We start from the raw sequence: 16,897 nt of genomic DNA on the forward strand, positions 1-16,897 counted from the left end.
TTGTGTCTGGCATACAGACAATGTGGCCCGCCCAGTGGAGCTGATCCAAGAGTGGTCAGTGCTTCAATACTGGGGATGTTGGCGTGTTCGAGGACGCTGATGTTGGTGCGTCTGTCCTCCCAGGGGATTTGTAGGATCTTGCGGAGACATCGTTGGTGATATTTCTCCAGCGACTTAAGGTGTCTACTGTACATGGTTCATGTCTCTGAGCCATACAGGAGGGCGGGTATTACATCCAGCGGAGCTCCTCGTTGAGACCATTGCTGTTCATTAATAATCTGAATAAGGACATTAGTGTCCACAAGTTTGTAGATGACACACGAACGTGCACAGGGGTTGGAAAACACCAAATCAGTAGGTTGTTCGATTTGTCTGCATCTTGTAAAAGGGTTGAATTGTTGCGTAATAAATTCTGAACATGCCTGGAATTTACCAAAGTCCGATGTTTAACTGCACATATCCACAGTGAATGATCTGGTACATGCAAACTCAGTTCCCCGCTGTATCTAAATCCACCTACAAGCTCTTCCTTTGGGCTAAATTTTGATCCCTGGGCATAAATCTATGCGCAAAGCAGTAACCCGAAGAGCCGCAGATAACAGCGGACCCTCGCTCGTTCTCTGGCTCACTCCGATCCCTCTTCTGGATCGAACCCAGCACTACCCCAACACACCGTTTGGTTCCAGCCTTTCTTTTCTCCTATGTGCTAGTTTATACAAACTAGTTTATATAATCTCTTCTCTCTCACACGTTAACTTTCATTGAGAGGCAAAACGTTGCTAATCTACAGGTAAAAGTTTCAGCTGTGAGTGATTTGGGAAGGTTTTAGTCCTGCTGTGTTTTGTAACCGGGTGCAGCATTATATAGTGACTCAGTACATCAAACTACCTTTATCACATGAGATTGCAGTATTGGTGTTATGGAGGTGGGGATTGTATTCTGTGATTCCATCCAAAGTGTAAATCTGTGGCCTTTACATCGCGCGCCCCCCCATTAGCTCGTCTTCAGTCTACTTAAGGTTTTATGCTATACAAAATCTCACTGAAGTATATTTGCATTGTACTAAACAGTTTATGTCGGCACCACACAGATTTATTTTGCATCAACCAATTCCCATATGTATCCCTTCCACCCAGGTTTGGGTTTACTTGGAGCCCCATATAAAAGAAACAGGGCTCCCTGCATTCAGACGCTCACTCTCGGATGCTCGTTCGCGGACGCTCACTTACTCACTCCCTCCACCTCCGAGAGCATTAGAATTTAAATGTTTGCATTGCACCAAAGGTTTTAAGCCTGCCATAGACACCAGATTGCCTTCGTTAACCTGTGTGTTTTATGTCTCCGTACTTTTAAATACAACAAGCTCTGTCCTTTTTGTTTCCATACAGAGGGAAATGCAGCGTGACTCTGCTCAATGAAACCGAAGCAGTCTTTTCATATCTGGAGAAAGAGGTGAGATTTCTTCTGTTTGTTATCTCCACCTAGAGCAAGTACAATATGTCTGCCCAGGGAGAAGTGACCTGCATTATCCGATATACGCTGAGTACTGTGTGTGTGTACGCGTGTGTGTCACTGAACAGTGAGGAGTGCGTGAAAATGCGCGGCAGTGTGTGAGGAGCGAGCGAGCGTGTGAGGAGCGAGCGAGTGTGTGAGGAGCGAGCGAGTGAGCGCGTCAGTGAGGAGCGAGTGAGCGCGTCGGTGAGGAGCGAGTGAGTGTCAGTGAGGAGCGAGCGAGTGTGTGAGGAGCGAGCGAGTGTGTGAGGAGCGAGCGAGTGTGTGAGGAGCAAGCGAGTGTGAGGAGCGAGCGAGTGAGCGCGTCGGTGAGGAGCGAGTGAGCGCGTCGGTGAGGAGCGAGTGAGAGTCAGTGAGGAGCGAGTGAGAGTCAGTGAGGAGCGAGTGAGTGTCAGTGAGGAGCGAGTGAGTGTCAGTGAGGAGCGAGTGAGTGTCAGTGAGGAGCGAGTGAGTGTCAGTGAGGAGCGAGTGAGTGTCAGTGAGGAGCGAGTGAGTGTCAGTGAGGAGCGAGTGAGTGTCAGTGAGGAGCGAGTGAGTGTCAGTGAGGAGCGAGTGAGAGTCAGTGAGGAGCGAGTGAGTGTCAGTGAGGAGCGAGTGAGTGTCAGTGAGGAGCGAGTGAGTGTCAGTGAGGAGCGAGTGAGTGTCAGTGAGGAGCGAGTGTGAGGAGTGAGTGAGTGTGAGTGAGGAGTGAGTGAGTGTAAGTGAGGAGCGAGTGTGAGGAGTGAGGAGCGTGTCAGTGAGGAGCGAGTGAGTGTGTCAGTGAGGAGTGAGTGTGTCTGTGAGGAGCGAGCATTGAGTGTGTGGCTGTGTGTGTAAAGCAGATATCCCGCGGTAATCATCTGAGTTGGAGACTGTGATGTTTTATAATGAGGTGTCGTTAACAAAACATGACGGGGGGAATGTGTTCCAGACAAGAAGTATGACACCTACAGGAACAGCATGCTGTATGGAAGAATTCTGATTGAGATATTGCTGCGTGGAGACTTCAGGCCAGCATGCAGATAGCACTGGCCTCTGCCCAACCCTGCATTGCCGTAACCATGTGTTGTTCCCCAGGGGGTGGGAGTAAACTTCCCAACCCAGAGTCTGCCCACTCTGGCACAGAGATTTCGTGTGTCAATCTGTACATTGTGTGTGGCACGCTGTGTGTATGTGTGTGTGTTGAGGGGAGGGGGCACGCTGTGTGTGTGTGTGTGTGTGGCACGTTGTGTGTGTGTGGCACGTTGTGTGTGTGTGGCACGTTGTGTGTGTGTGGCACGTTGTGTGTGTGTGTGTGGCACGTTGTGTGTGTGTGTGTGGCACGTTGTGTGTGTGTGTGTGGCACGTTGTGTGTGTGTGTGGGGCACGTTGTGTGTGTGTGTGGGGCACGTGTGTGTGTGTGGGGCACGTGTGTGTGTGTGGCACGTTGTGTGTGTGTGGGGCACGTGTGTGTGTGGGGCACGTGTGTGTGTGTGGGGCACGTGTGTGTGTGTGGGGCACGTGTGTGTGTGTGGCACGTTGTGTGTGTGTGGGGCACGTGTGTGTGTGGGGCACGTGTGTGTGTGTGGGGCACGTGTGTGTGTGTGGAGCACGTGTGTGTGTGTGGAGCACGTTGTGTGTGTGTGGGGCACGTTGTGTGTGTGTGTGGGGCACGTGTGTGTGGGGCACGTGTGTGTGTGGGGCACGTGTGTGTGTGGGGCACGTGTGTGTGTGTGTGGGGCACGTGTGTGTGTGTGTGTGTGTGTGGGGCACGTGTGTGTGTGTGTGTGTGTGGGGCACGTGTGTGTGTGGGGCACGTGTGTGTGTGTGTGGGGCACGTGTGTGTGTGTGTGTGTGTGGGGCACGTGTGTGTGTGTGTGTGTGGGGCACGTGTGTGTGTGTGTGTGTGGGGCACGTGTGTGTGTGTGTGGGGCACGTGTGTGTGTGTGGGGCACGTGTGTGTGTGGGGCACGTGTGTGTGTGTGTGGGGCACGTGTGTGTGTGTGGGGCACGTGTGTGTGTGTGGGGCACGTGTGTGTGTGTGTGGGGCACGTGTGTGTGTGGGGCACGTGTGTGTGTGGGGCACGTGTGTGTGTGTGTGGGGCACGTGTGTGTGTGTGTGGGGCACGTGTGTGTGTGGGGGGCACGTGTGTGTGTGTGGGGGGCACGTGTGTGTGTGTGGGGGGCACGTGTGTGTGTGTGGGGGGCACGTTTGTGTGTGTGTGGGGCACGTTGTGTCTGTGTGTGGCACGTTGTGTGTGTGTGTGGGGCACGTTTTTTTGTGTGTGTGTGGCATGTGTGTGTGTGTGTGGCACGTGTGTGTGTGTGGGGCACGTGTGTGTGTGTGTGGCACGTGTGTGTGTGGGGCACGTGTGTGTGGGGCACGTGTGTGTGGGGCACGTTGTGTGTGTATGTGTGGGGCACGTTTGTGTGTGTGTGTGTGTGGGGCACGTTGTGTGTGTGACACGTGGTGTGTGTGTGGGGCACGTTGTGTGTGTGTGTGGGGCACGTTGTGTGTGTGTGTGTGGCACGTTGTGTGTGTGTGTGTGGGGCACGTTGTGTGTGTGTGGGGCACGTGTGTGTGTGTGGGGCACGTGTGTGTGTGTGTGGGGCACGTGTGTGTGTGTGTGGGGCACGTGTGTGTGTGGGGCACGTGTGTGTGTGTGTGTGGGGCACGTGTGTGTGTGTGGGGGGCACGTTTGTGTGTGTGTGGGGCACGTTGTGTCTGTGTGTGTGGCACGTTGTGTGTGTGTGTGGCACGTTTTTTTGTGTGTGTGTGGGGCACGTGTGTGTGTGTGGGGCACGTGTGTGTGTGTGGGGCACATTGTGCGTGTGTGTGGGGCACGTGTGTGTGGGGCACGTGTGTGTGTGGGGCACGTTGTGTGTGTATGTGTGGGGCACGTTTGTGTGTGTGTGTGGGGCACGTGTGTGTGACACGTGTGTGTGTGGGGCACGTTGTGTGTGTGTGTGGGGCACATTGTGTGTGTGTGGCACGTTGTGTGTGTGTGTGTGGGGCACGTTGTGTGTGTGTGGGGCACGTTGTGTGTGTGTGGGGCACGTTGTGTGTGTGTGTGGGGCACGTTGTGTGTGTGTGTGGGGCACGTTGTGTGTGTGTGTGGGGCACGTTGTGTGTGTGGGGCACGTTGTGTGTGTGTGGGGCACGTTGTGTGTGTGTGTGTGGTGGGAAGGTGCGACTGAATGGCCTTGTAGATAGAGTCCAGTTTCTTGTATTAAATTCGAGGAATTTTATTTTGAATTTCTAGTAGAAGGTGGGGGAGGGGGATTTAGTTGGGGAAGAGATAGAGGAATCAGTATTGGAAAAAAGTCAGCAATAATGTTTGACCATTTACTCTCGGGTTCTGTACGGTGCACGAATTTAAATCAATGCTGCTTCTAGTTATATTTCCTTTTCTAAAGGTGAAGGAGATGGAGACGGGCTGCACCACATCGTCTCCGTGCACAGAGCCCTCTATCGGGAGATAACAATCAGCATTTGGGGAAATGGTTCGGGATAATGAGACTGCAGTCATTTAATAGTGATTTATCTGGCCTGTTTAGGGAGGTTTTGGTTGAGTTTGAGTCGGGAAAAGTTGGGGGCTCCGGAATTCCCTCGATCTGGAGGCTCCGGAATTCCCTCACTCTGGAAGGTTAGGGTCCGGGGCTCCGGAGGGGAAGGGTCTGGGGTCTGCGGAATTCCCTCACTGTGGAGGGGAGGGTCCGGGGCTGCGGAAATTTGGGCTCGCTCTCTGAAGTGACCTTCCCTCCGTTCTGTTTTCTTTCAGGATTCTTTTTTTTATTGCCTAGTTTACGATCCACAGCAAAAGACTCTTCTAGCGGATAAAGGAGAGATCCGTGTGGGCCCCAGGTACCAAGCGGATATTCCGGATTTACTAAAAGAAGGTGGGTAACGTACACAGTCATGCTTTGATTTGTCCTAAGAGAGGAGCATTTGGAGATTTAAAGATACCATTTGTTTTTGCGTGTATTTTTGCCTCTCCCAGGACGTCACATGGCTGTGGGGGGACATGGGAGATAAGGAAATGCACTGTATGGATGTTCCAGCACAGAAACAGGTGTCTTTATTCATGTACACCGTGTGGTCTAATCACACACTCCCACTCACTCCCCATACCCGGTAATATTATTGTGTCTTTTCATTTGTGAGGGTGAGGAGAGAAAAATAGGAAACTAGCTGTTGCTCTAAGGTCCTGTTGGATTTATGAGGCAGACCAAGAGATGCACGGTACTGGTTCCCAACCTTTGAACTCCTATTTGGCTTTTGAACATTTCAACAAAATAGCCAAGTTAGCAACCTAGGAACAGGAGTAGGTCATTCAACCCCTCAAGCTGTCCATTCAATGGCTGATCTGCATCCCAACTCCATTTTCCCGTCTTAGCCCATAATCCCTTGATACTCTTACCCAACAAACAGCTATTTATCTCTGTCTCGAAAGCTCCAATTGTCCCAGCAATTGGGGAGAGGCAATTCCAGATTGTTACTACCCTTTGTATGAAAAAGTGATTCCTTATTCCCCTCCTAAATCGTGTCTGCCAGCTCTTTCAAAGAGCAGTCCAGTTAGTCCCACTCCACTGCTTTTTATCCATATCCTTGCAATTTTTTCTCCTTCAAATATTTATCCAATTTCCTTTCGAAGGCTACTATTGAATCTGCCTCCCCCGCCCTATCAGGCACGGCATTCCAAATCCTAACCACTCATTGCAGAGAAACGTCTTTCCTCGTGTTGCCTCTGCTTCTTTTGCCAATCACTTTCAATCTGTGCCCTCTCATTATAATAATAACTTTTATTTATATAGCGCCTTTAACGTAGTAAAACCTCCCACAGCGCTTCACAGCAGTGTTACAAGATAAAACAGATAAATTTGACACCGAGCCACAAAAGAAGAAATTAAGGCAGATGACCAAAAGCTTGGTTAAAGAGGTAGGTTTTAAGGAGCGGCTTAAAGGAGGAAAGAGAGGGAGAGGCGCGGAGAGGTTTAGGGAGGGAGTTCCAGAGCTTAGAGCCCAAACAGCTGAAGGCACAGCCACTGATGGTGGAGCAATTATAATGCGAGATGTTCAAGAGGGCAGAATTAGAGGAGAGCAGACATCTTGTGGGATTGTGAGGCTGAAAAAGAATACAGAGATAGGGAGGGGCGAGGCCATGGAGTGATTTGTAAACAAGGATGAGAATCTTGAAATTGAGGCATTGTTTAACCGGAAGCCAATGTAGTCAGCAAGCACAGGAGGTGATGGGTGATCGGGACTTAGTGCGAGTTAGAACACAGGCTCCTGAGTTTTGGATGATCTCAAGTTTACGTAGTGTAGAATGTGGAAGGCCGGCCAAGAGTGATTTGGAGTAGTCAAGTCTAGAGGTAACAGAGGCATGAATGAGGGTTTCAGCAGCCGATGAGCTGAGGCAGGGGCGGAGGCAGGCGAGGATACAGAGGTGGAAAAGGGCGACTTTAGTTATGCCGCGGATATGTGGCTGGAAACTCATTTCAGGGTCAAATATGACCCCTAGGTTGTGAACAGTTTGGTTTAGGCTCAGATTGATGCTAGGGAGAGGGATGGAGTCAATGTCTAGGGAACGCAGTTTGTGGCGGGGACCAAAGACAAAGGCTTCAGTCTTCCCAATATTTAATTGGAGAAAATTTCTGCTCATCCAGTACTAGATGTCGGACAAGCAGTCTGACAATTTAGAGGCCATGGAGGGGTCGAGAGAAGTGGTGGAGAGGTAGAGCTGGATGTCGTCAGCGGACATGTGGAAACTAACGCCATGTTTTCGGATGATATCGCCAAGGGGCAACATGTAGATGAGAAATAGGAGGGGACCAAGGATAGATCCTTGGGGGACACCAGAGGTAACGATGTGGGAGTGGGAAGAGAAGCCATTGCAGGAGATTTTCTGGCTACGATTAGATAGATAGGAATGGATCCAGGCGAGTGCAGTCCCTCCCCGCTGGATGATGGTGGAGAGGCATTGGAGGAGGATAGAGTGGTCAACTGTGTCAAAGGCTGCACACAGGTCAAGAAGGACGAGGAGGGATAGTTTATCTTTGTCACAGTCACAAACGATGTTGTTTGTGACTTTGATGAGAGCCGTTTCAGTACTGTGGCAGGGGCGGAAACCAGACTGAAGGGATTCAAACATTGAATTCATGGACAGATGGTCACGGATTTGGGAGGCAAAATTTTAAACCAGTATCTTAGCTTTGCAACTGTTCTATCGGGCCAAATGGGAACAATTCTGGGTTCCATTGCTTTAAAATCAAGACAGCCAGCTCTTAAGCGTTAAAGATCACTTAAGCTTCATGTTCAAGGACTTAAGAGGAAAGGGAGGTTGGAGATGGGGCGATAGCTTGCAAGCACAGTGGGGTCGAGGGTTGGTTTTTTGAGAAGAGGGGTGATGATGGCAAATTTGAAGGAGAGGGGAGCAGTACCTGAGGAGAGAGAACCATTAACAATATCTGCTAACATGGGAGCCAGAAAAGGAAGTTGGGTAGTCAGCAGTTTAGTGGGAATAGGGTCAAGGGAGCAGGAAGTTTCTCCTGAATTCCTTACTGAATTTATTAGTGACTATCTTATATTTATGGCCCCTAGTTTTGGTCTCCCCCACAAGTGAAAACAACATCTCCACACCTATCCTATCAAACCATTTTCTAAAGACTTCAATCAGGTCACCTCTTCGCCTTCTCCTTTCTCAAGAAAAGATGCCAAGCTTATTCAGTCTTTCTTGAAAGGTATAACCTTTCACAATATACTCCCATTAATATCTCTTGACAACGAATGTACGTTAATAATATTCCATTGCATTATCAGCCTGATTCTGGTGTTTAAGGTGCGTGTATCAAAAGTTGTACCCTCAAGGATCATATAGAGGTGACACCTGCTTCAAGGTATTTATTGGGTTTAGTACTGCCTTTAGTAACTGAGGGTCCTACGTGGCTGAGTATAGTTTTTAGTACGCAAGCACGGTCCCGCTGGGCGAGGGCAGGGTCCCGCTGGGCAAGGGCTGGGTCCCGCTGGGCCAGGGCTGGGTCCCGCTGGGCCAGGGCTGGGTCCCGCTGGGCCAGGGCTGGGTCCAGCTGGGCCAGGGCTGTGTCCCGCTGGGCCAGGGCTGGGTCCCGCTGGGCAAGGGCTGGGTCCCGCTGGGGGAGAGCTGGGTCCCGCTGGGCGAGGGCAGGGTCCTGCTGGAGGAGGACAGGGTCCCGCTGGAGGAGGGCAGGGTCCCGCTGGGCCAGGGCAGGGTCCCGCTGGAGGAGGGCTGGGTCCCGCTGGAGGAGGGCTGGGTCCCGCTGGGCAAGGGCTGGGTCCCGCTGGGCAAGGGCTGGGTCCCTCTGGAGGAGGGCTGGGTCCCGCTGAGCAAGGGCTGGGTCCCGCTGGGCGAGGGCTGGGTCCCGCTGAGCCAGGGCAGGGTCCCGCTGGAGGAGGGCTGGGTCCCGCTGGAGGAAGGCTGGGTCCCGCTGGAGGAAGGCTGGGTCCCGCTGGAGGAAGGCTGGGTCCCGCTGGAGGAAGGCTGGGTCCCGCTGGAGGAAGGCTGGGTCCCGCTGGGTGAGGGCTGGGTCCCGCTGGGCCAGGGCAGGGTCCCGCTAGGGGAGGGCAGGGTCCCGCTGGGGGAGGGCTGGGTCCCGCTGGGCGAGGGCTGTGTCCCGCTGGGCGAGGGCTGTGTCCCGCTGGGCCAGGGCAGGGTCCCGCTGGGGGAGGGCTGGGGAGGGCTGGGTCCCGCTGGGGGAGGGCTGGGTCCCGCTGGGGGAGGGCTGGGTCCCGCTGGGGGAGGGCTGGGTCCCGCTGGGGGAGGGCTGGGTCCCGCTGGAGGAGGGCTGGTTCCCGCTGGGGGAGGGCAGGGTCCCGCTGGGGGAGGGCAGGGCAGGGTCCCGCTGGGGGAGGGCAGGGTTCCGCTGGGGGAGGGCTGGGTCCCGCTGGGGGAGGGCTGTGTCCCGCTGGGCCAGGGCTGGGTCCCGCTGGGGGAGGGCAGGGCAGGGTCCCGCTGGGGGAGGGCTGTGTCTCGCTGGGCGAGGGCTATGTCCCGCTGGGCCTGGGCTGGGTCCCGCTGGGGGAGGTCTGGGTCTCGCTGGGCGAGGGCTGTGTCCCGCTGGGCCTGGGCTGGGTCCCGCTGGGGGAGGGCTGGGTCCCGCTGGGGGAGGGCTGGGTCTCGCTGGGCCAGGGCAGCGTCCCGCTGGAGGAGGGCTGGGTCCCGCTGGGGGAGGGCAGGGCAGGGTCCCGCTGGGTGCTAATAGAGATCGTGCTGACCTCAGTCAGTGCTCCCAGAGATTTACCAGCTGGTTAGTGCGGGGCACTGTGGTGCGTTGGGTTGCAGGGATCCCTCAGGACTTTGTCGAGCTCCGTACGCAGATTGTTCATGTGTTGCTTGCTTGGACAAGAAAATGTCAGTTGCTTTTTCCGGGTCTTTATTATTAACCCATCATTGAGGACTTGTGCTTCAGAACTAGCCGCGACTCTAGCCAAGCTGTTCCAGTAAAGCCACAACACTGGCATCTACCCGACAATGGAAAAGATAACCAAATTGCAAAGATAACCCCCAGCTACTATTCTATACTGCTAACCGTCTTCTTAAACCCCTCTCCCCTGTCTCCACCACACTCACCTCCAACAATAAGTGTGAGGAGCTCATGGACTTCTTTGTCTCAAAGATTGAAACCATCCGATCATCTGCCTTTTCCAGTTCCCTTCCTTCCCCTAGCCCATGGGGGCAAAGTTCCTCTGAGGTTCCTCTAAGGGGATAAAGGGTTATGGAGAGCGGGCAGTGAAGTGGAGCTGAGTCCATGATCAGATCGGCCATGATCTTATTGAATGATGGGAGCAGGCCCGAGGGGCCGCATGGCCTACTCCTGGTCCCCCCCCTGCCCTAGCCCTGAACATGTATCTTGCTCCAGTTTCTCACTGATCTCCCCTCTTGACCTCTCCATGCTCAGCTTGTCCATGAAATCCACTTCCTGCTCCCTTGACCCTATTCCCACTAAACCGCTGACCATCCAACTTCCTTTTCTGGCTCCCATGTTAATCGACATTGTTAATGGTTCTCTGTCCTCTGGTGCCGTCCTACTCTCCTTCAAATCTGCTGTCACCACCCGTCTCAAAAAAATCCTTCTTTGACCCTGTACGTGCTCGCTATCGCCCCATCTCCAACCTCCCTTTCCTCTCAAGCTCTTGAACATGTTGCCTCCCAAATCTGTGCCCATTTTTCCCGGAACGCCATGTTTGAATCCATTCAATCTGGTTCCCGCCCCTGCCGCAGTACTGAACCAGCTCTCATCAAAGTCACAAATGATTTCCTTTGTGACTGTGACAAAGGAAAACTATTCCTTCTCGTCCTTCTTGACTCAGGCTCAGTCGTTGAGCATATTCAAGACAGAGATCGATAGATTTTTGGATATTAAAGGAATCAAGGGATATGGGCATAGTGCAGGACAAGATGAGCATGGAGAGGTCATGAAGGGAGATCGGAGACAAACTGGAGAAAGATACAAGTTCGGGGCTACGGCAGGGGGGAGCATAAGAAATAGGAACAGGAGTAGGCCATCCGGCCCCTCGAGCCTGCTCCGCCATTCAATAAGATCATGGTTGATCTGATCATGGACTCAGCTCCACTTCCCAGCAGCCTTTGACACAGTTGACCACTCCAACACCTCTCCTCCATCGTCCAGCTGGGTGGGACTGCACTCACCTGGATCCATTCTTACCTATCTAATCATAGCCAGAGAATCTCCTGCAATGGCTTCTCTTCCCAGTCCCACATTGTTACCTCTGCTGTCCTCCAAGGATCTGTCCTTGGCCCCTCCTGTTTCTCATCTATATGCTGCCCCTTGGCGATATCAGTTTATAAGAATATAACATAAGAATTAGGAGTAGGAGTAGGCAATCCGGCCCCTCGAGCCTGCTCCTCCATTCAATGAGATCATGGCTGATCTTCTACCTCAACTCCACTTTCCTGCACTGTCCCTATATCCCTTGATTCCCTTAATATCCAAAAATCTATCAATCTCTGTCTTGAATATACTCAACGACTGAGCATCCACAGCCCTCTGGGGTAAAGAATTCCAAAGATTCACCCTCTGAGTGAAGAAATTTCTCCATATCTCAGTCCTAAATGGCCGACCCCTTATTCTGAGACTGTGACTCCTCGTTCTAGACTCCGCAGCCAGAGGAAACATCCTCCCTGCACCTACCCTGTAAGAATGTTGTATGTTTCAATGAGATCACTTCTTATTTTTCTTAACTCGAGAGACTATAGGCCTAGTCTACTCAATCTCTCCTCATAGGACAATCCCCCCATCCCAGGAATCAGTCTGGTGAACCTTTGTTGCATTCCCTCTATGGCAAGTATATCCTTTCTTAGGTAAGGAGACCAAAACTTTACACAATACTCCAGATGTGGTCTCACCAGGGCCCTATTTCGAGGGAGCAGCGTGCGGCGGTGCGGTCCCGGCCTGCAAGACCATCAGCACGCCGGGGCCATCAGAGGGAGCAGCGTGCGGTGGCATACCACTGCAGGAGGGCGACGGCTGCGAAGCCAGGTCGCTGATTGCAGTGCGGGAAGGCACAGCAGGAGGGGCAAAGGAGCGGCAAGAGTTTGTAGATGGAAGTGACCGGAGCCCAGGAGAGGCGTGAGTCTGAGGCCCAGAAGGAGCAAGGGCCCAGGGGCAGCATGGACCAGCCCACACTGCGATATGTGTGTGCGTGCTCGGTCCATGCAGCAGAGCTGGTCTCCAGTCGTCTGGGATAATCCTTGCCACTGGACCAAGACCTAGCTCTGTCAAGCCCGTGTGCTGGCTGGTGTGCAACGGTCACCACATGTTAAAAAAAATCCACGCACAGGTATCTTCCACCCTTCAGGATGTAGTTCGGGACCTGGAATATTAGGTCCTTCATTGAAACACCTGTGGATTCATCCCTTTTTGGTGTGGAAGCAAGTCATCCTCGCTTCAAGAGACTGCCTATGATGATGATATAATTACAGTAATACGTTTTTACTCTTATACTCAAATCCTTTTGCAATAAAGGCCAACATACCATTCGCTTTTTTAATTGCTTGCTGTACCCAAATGTTAACTTTCAGTGATTGGTGTACAAGGACACCCAGGTCCCTCTGAACACCAACATTTCCCAATCTCTCATCATTTAAAAATACTCTGCTTTTCTATTTTTCCTACCAAAGTGGAGAACTTCTCATTTCCCCACATTATATTCCATTTGCCATGTTCTTGCCCACTCACTCAGCCTGTCTCAAGCCCCTGGAAGTCTCTTTGCATCCTCCTCACAACTTACATTCCCACCTAGCTTTATATCATCAGCAAACTTAGATATATTACATTTGGACACCTCATCCAAATCATTGACATGGATTGTGAATAGCTGGGGCCCAAGCACAGATCATTGCGGTACCCCACTAGTTACAGCCTGCCAACCAGAAAATGACCTGTTTATTCCTTCTCTCTGTTTTCTGTCCGTTAACGAATCCTCAATCCGTGCTAGTATATTATCCCCAATCCCATGAGCCTTAATTTTGTTTAATAACCTCTTGTTATCGAATGCCTTCTGAAAATCCAAATATACCACATCCACTGGTTCCCCCTTATCTATTCTACTCGTTGCAACCTCAACAAGCTGATTTGTCAAACATGATTTCCCATTCATAAATCAGTGTTGACTCTGCCCAATCCTATTATTATTTTCTAAGTGCCCCATTACCACATCCTTAATAATAGATTGGAGCATTTTCCCGACTACTGATGTCAGGCTAACTGGTCTGTAGTTCCCTGATCTCCCTCTCCCTCATTTCTTAAATAGCGGGGTAACATTATCTACCTTCCAATCTGTGGGAGCCATTCAAGAATCTATGGAATTTTGGAAGATGGCAACCAATGCATCCACTATCTCTATAGCCACCTCTTTCAAAACCCTCGGATGTAGGCCATCAGGTCCAGGGGATTTATCAGCTTTTAACCCCATTAATTCCTCCAGTACTATTTTTTGACTAAGACTAATTCCTTTCAGTTCCTCATTCGCGCTAGATCCTTAGTTCTCCACTATTTTTTTTTCGAAGGTTTTTTGCGTCTTCTTTTGTGAACATAAAAACATAAGAAATAGGAGCAGGAACAGGCCATTTGGCCCCTCGAGCCTTCTCCGCCATTCAATAACCTCATCACTGATCTGATCTTGGCCTCAACTTCACTTTCCTGCCCACTCCGTATAACCCTTGACTTCCCTATAGTTCAAAACTCTGTCTATCTCCACCTTAACTATATTCAGTGACCCAATCTCCACAGCTCTCTGGGGTAGATAATTCCAAAGATTCACCACCCTCTGAGAGAAGAAATCCCTTCTCATTTCCGTTTTAAATGTGGGTGGCCCCTTGTTCTGAAACTATGCCCCCCAGTTCTAGATTCCCCTGTGAGGGGAAACATCCTCTCTGTCAAGCCCCCTTAGAATCTTATAGGTTTCAATAAGATCACCTCTCATTCTTCTAAACTCCAATGAATAGCAGCCCAACCCCTGCTCAACCTTTTTTAATAAGACACCCCCTTCATCTCAGGAGTCAACCTCAGGAACTTTCTCTGAACTGTCTCCAATGCAAGTATATCCCTCCCTAAATAAAGAGACCACAACTGTGCACAGTACTCCAGGTGTGGCCTCACCAATACCCTGTACCAATACTTCCCTACTTTTATACTCCATCCCCCTTGCAATAAAGGCCAACATTCCATTTGCCTTCCTAGTTACTTGCTATACCTGCATGCTAAATTTTTGTGTTTCATGTACAAGGACCCCAGATCCCTCTGTACCGCAGCATTTTGTAGTCTCTCCATTTAAATAATAATTGCTTTTTTATTCTTCCTACCAAAGTGGATAAACTCACACATTCACACATTATACTCCATCTGCCAAATTTTTGCCCACTCACTTTACCTATCTATATCCCTTTTTTTAATTTCACGACGCGGCCCTGGACACCGTGGACCATTTCCCATACCTCGGGAGCCTCTTATCAACAAACGCAGACATTGATGAGGAGATTGAACACCGCCTCCAGTGCGCCAGCGCAGCCTTCGGCCGCCTGAGAAAAAGAGTGTTCGAAGACCAGGCCCTCAATTCTACCACCAAGCTCATGGTCTACAGAGCTGTAGTAATACCTGCCCTCCTGTATGGCTCAGAGGCATGGACCATGTACAGTAGACACCTCAAGTCGCTGGAGAAATACCATCAACGATGTCTCCGCAAGATTCTACAAATCCCCTGGGAGGACAGACGCACCAACATTAGCGTCCTCGTCCAGGCCAACATCCCTAGCATTGAAGCACTGACCACACTTGATCAGCTCCGCTGGGTAGGCCACATTGTCCGCATGCCAGACATGAGACACCCAAAGCAAGCGTTCTACTCAGAACTCCTTCATGCCAAACGAACAAGGGTGGACAGAGGAAACGTTACAAGGACACCCTCAAAACCTCCCTGGTAAAGTGCAACATCCCCACCAACATCTGGGAGCCCCTGACCAAAGACCGCCCTGAGTGGAGGAAATACATCCCGGAGGGCGCTGAGCGCCTCGAGTCTCATCGCCGAGAGCATGCAGAAATCAAGCGCAGGCAGCGGAAGGAACGTGCGACAAACCTGTCCCACCCTCAACGACTGTCCCACCTGTGGCAGGGACTGTGGCTCTTATATTGGACTGTTCAGCCACCTAAGGACTCATTCTAAGAGTGGAAGCAAGTCTTCCTCGATTCCGAGGGACTGCCTATGATAATGACTATATCCCTTTGCAGATTCTTTGTGTCCTCCTCACTATTTGCTTTCCAACCTATCTTTGTATCATCAGCAAATTTGGCTACATTACACTTGGTCCCTTCATCCAAGTCATTAATATAGATTGTAAATAGTTGAGGCCCCAGCAGTGATCCCTGTTGTACCCCACTAGTTACAGTTTGCCAACCTGAAAATGACTCAGTCAGTTAGTTAGTTAGCCAATCCTCTATCCACGCTAATATATTACCCCCAACCCATGAGCTCTTATCTTGTGTAGTAACATTTTATGTGGCACCTTTTTGAATGTATTCTGGAAATCCAAATACACCACATCTACTCATTTCCCTTTATCTACTCTGCCCGTTACATCCTCAAAGAACTCCAGCAAATTTATCAAACATGATTTCCCTTTCATAAAACCATGCTGACTCTGCTTGATTGTATTTTGACTTTCTAAATGTCCTGCTACTGCTTCCTTAATAATGAACTCCAGCATTTTCCCAATGACAGATGTCAGGCTAACTGGTCTATAGTTTCCTGCTTTCTGTCTCCCTCCCTTCTTGAATAGGGGTGTTACATTTGCAGTTTTCCAATCCGTTGGGACCTCTCCAGAATCCAGGAAATTTTGGTAGATTGCAATCTCTGCACCACTTCTTTTAAGACCCCAGGGCGCAGGTCATCAGGTCCAGGGGACTTGTCCACCTTTAGTCCCATTAGTTTATATAGTACTTTTTCTCTAGTGCTAGTGCTTGTTTTAAGTTCCTCCATCCCTATAGCCCCTTGATTATCTATTATTATTGGGATGCATTTAGTGTCGTCTTCCATGAAGACCAATACAAAATATTTGTTCAAAGTCTCTGCCATTTCCCTGTTCTCCATTATTAATTCCCCAGTCTCATCCTCTAAGGGATCAACATTTACTTTAGCTTTTCTCTTCCTTTTTATATACTGTCTTGTTTTTATATTTCTTGCTAGTTTACTCTCATAAGCTATCTTCTCCCTCTATTATTTTGTTAGTCGTCCTTTGCTGGTTTCTAAAAATTTCCTAATCCTCTGGCCTTCCACTGTCCTTCGCAACATTGTATGCCTTTGTTTTCAATGTGATACCGTCCTTTATTTCCTTAATTAGCCAGGGATGGTTCATCCTTCTTGTGGAACCTTTCTTTCTCACTGGAATATATCTTTGCTGAAAGTTATGAAATATCTCCTTAAATGTCTACCACTGCTTTTCTACCGTCTTAGCCTTTAATCTATTTTCCCAGTCCAACTCTGTCTTCATACTTTTGTAATTGCCTACATTTAAATTCAGGACACTAGTTTGAGATCTACGTTTCTCACCCTGAAACTGAACATGCTATGATCACGCTTCCCTGGCGGATCATTAATTATTCCTATCTCATTACACATTACCAGATCTAAAATAACCTGCTTCCTGGTTAGTTCTACAGCGTATTGTTCTAAGAAACCATCCCAACTTCACTCTATGAACTCGTCCTCAAAGCTACCTTTGCCAATTTGATTTGTCCAATCAATATGAAGGTTAAAATCGCCCATGATTATTGCCATACCTTTCTTACAGGCCTCCATTATCTCTTGATTTATACTCTGTGCTACAGTGTAGCTACTGTTAGGGGGCCTGTAGACCACTCCCACCGGAGACTTATT

General features: G+C 50.3%; 1 protein-coding gene across 2 annotated transcripts in view; it reads left to right on the forward strand.

Annotated features, from left to right (window-relative positions):
- The window catches only part of LOC139239251 (metastasis-associated protein MTA1-like), a 191,257-nt gene that overhangs the window by 135,082 nt on the left and 39,278 nt on the right, over positions 1 to 16,897 (forward strand). For both annotated transcript variants that reach the window (XM_070867950.1, XM_070867951.1), the window contains exons 6-7: positions 1,389 to 1,452; positions 5,253 to 5,370. In XM_070867950.1, the coding sequence (XP_070724051.1) occupies positions 1,389 to 1,452; positions 5,253 to 5,370 (182 nt within the window). The remainder of the gene's footprint in view (positions 1 to 1,388; positions 1,453 to 5,252; positions 5,371 to 16,897) is intronic.

Source organism: Pristiophorus japonicus, chromosome 26, assembly GCF_044704955.1.
Source record: "Pristiophorus japonicus isolate sPriJap1 chromosome 26, sPriJap1.hap1, whole genome shotgun sequence".
In the NCBI taxonomy this organism is placed as follows: domain Eukaryota; kingdom Metazoa; phylum Chordata; class Chondrichthyes; family Pristiophoridae; genus Pristiophorus; species Pristiophorus japonicus.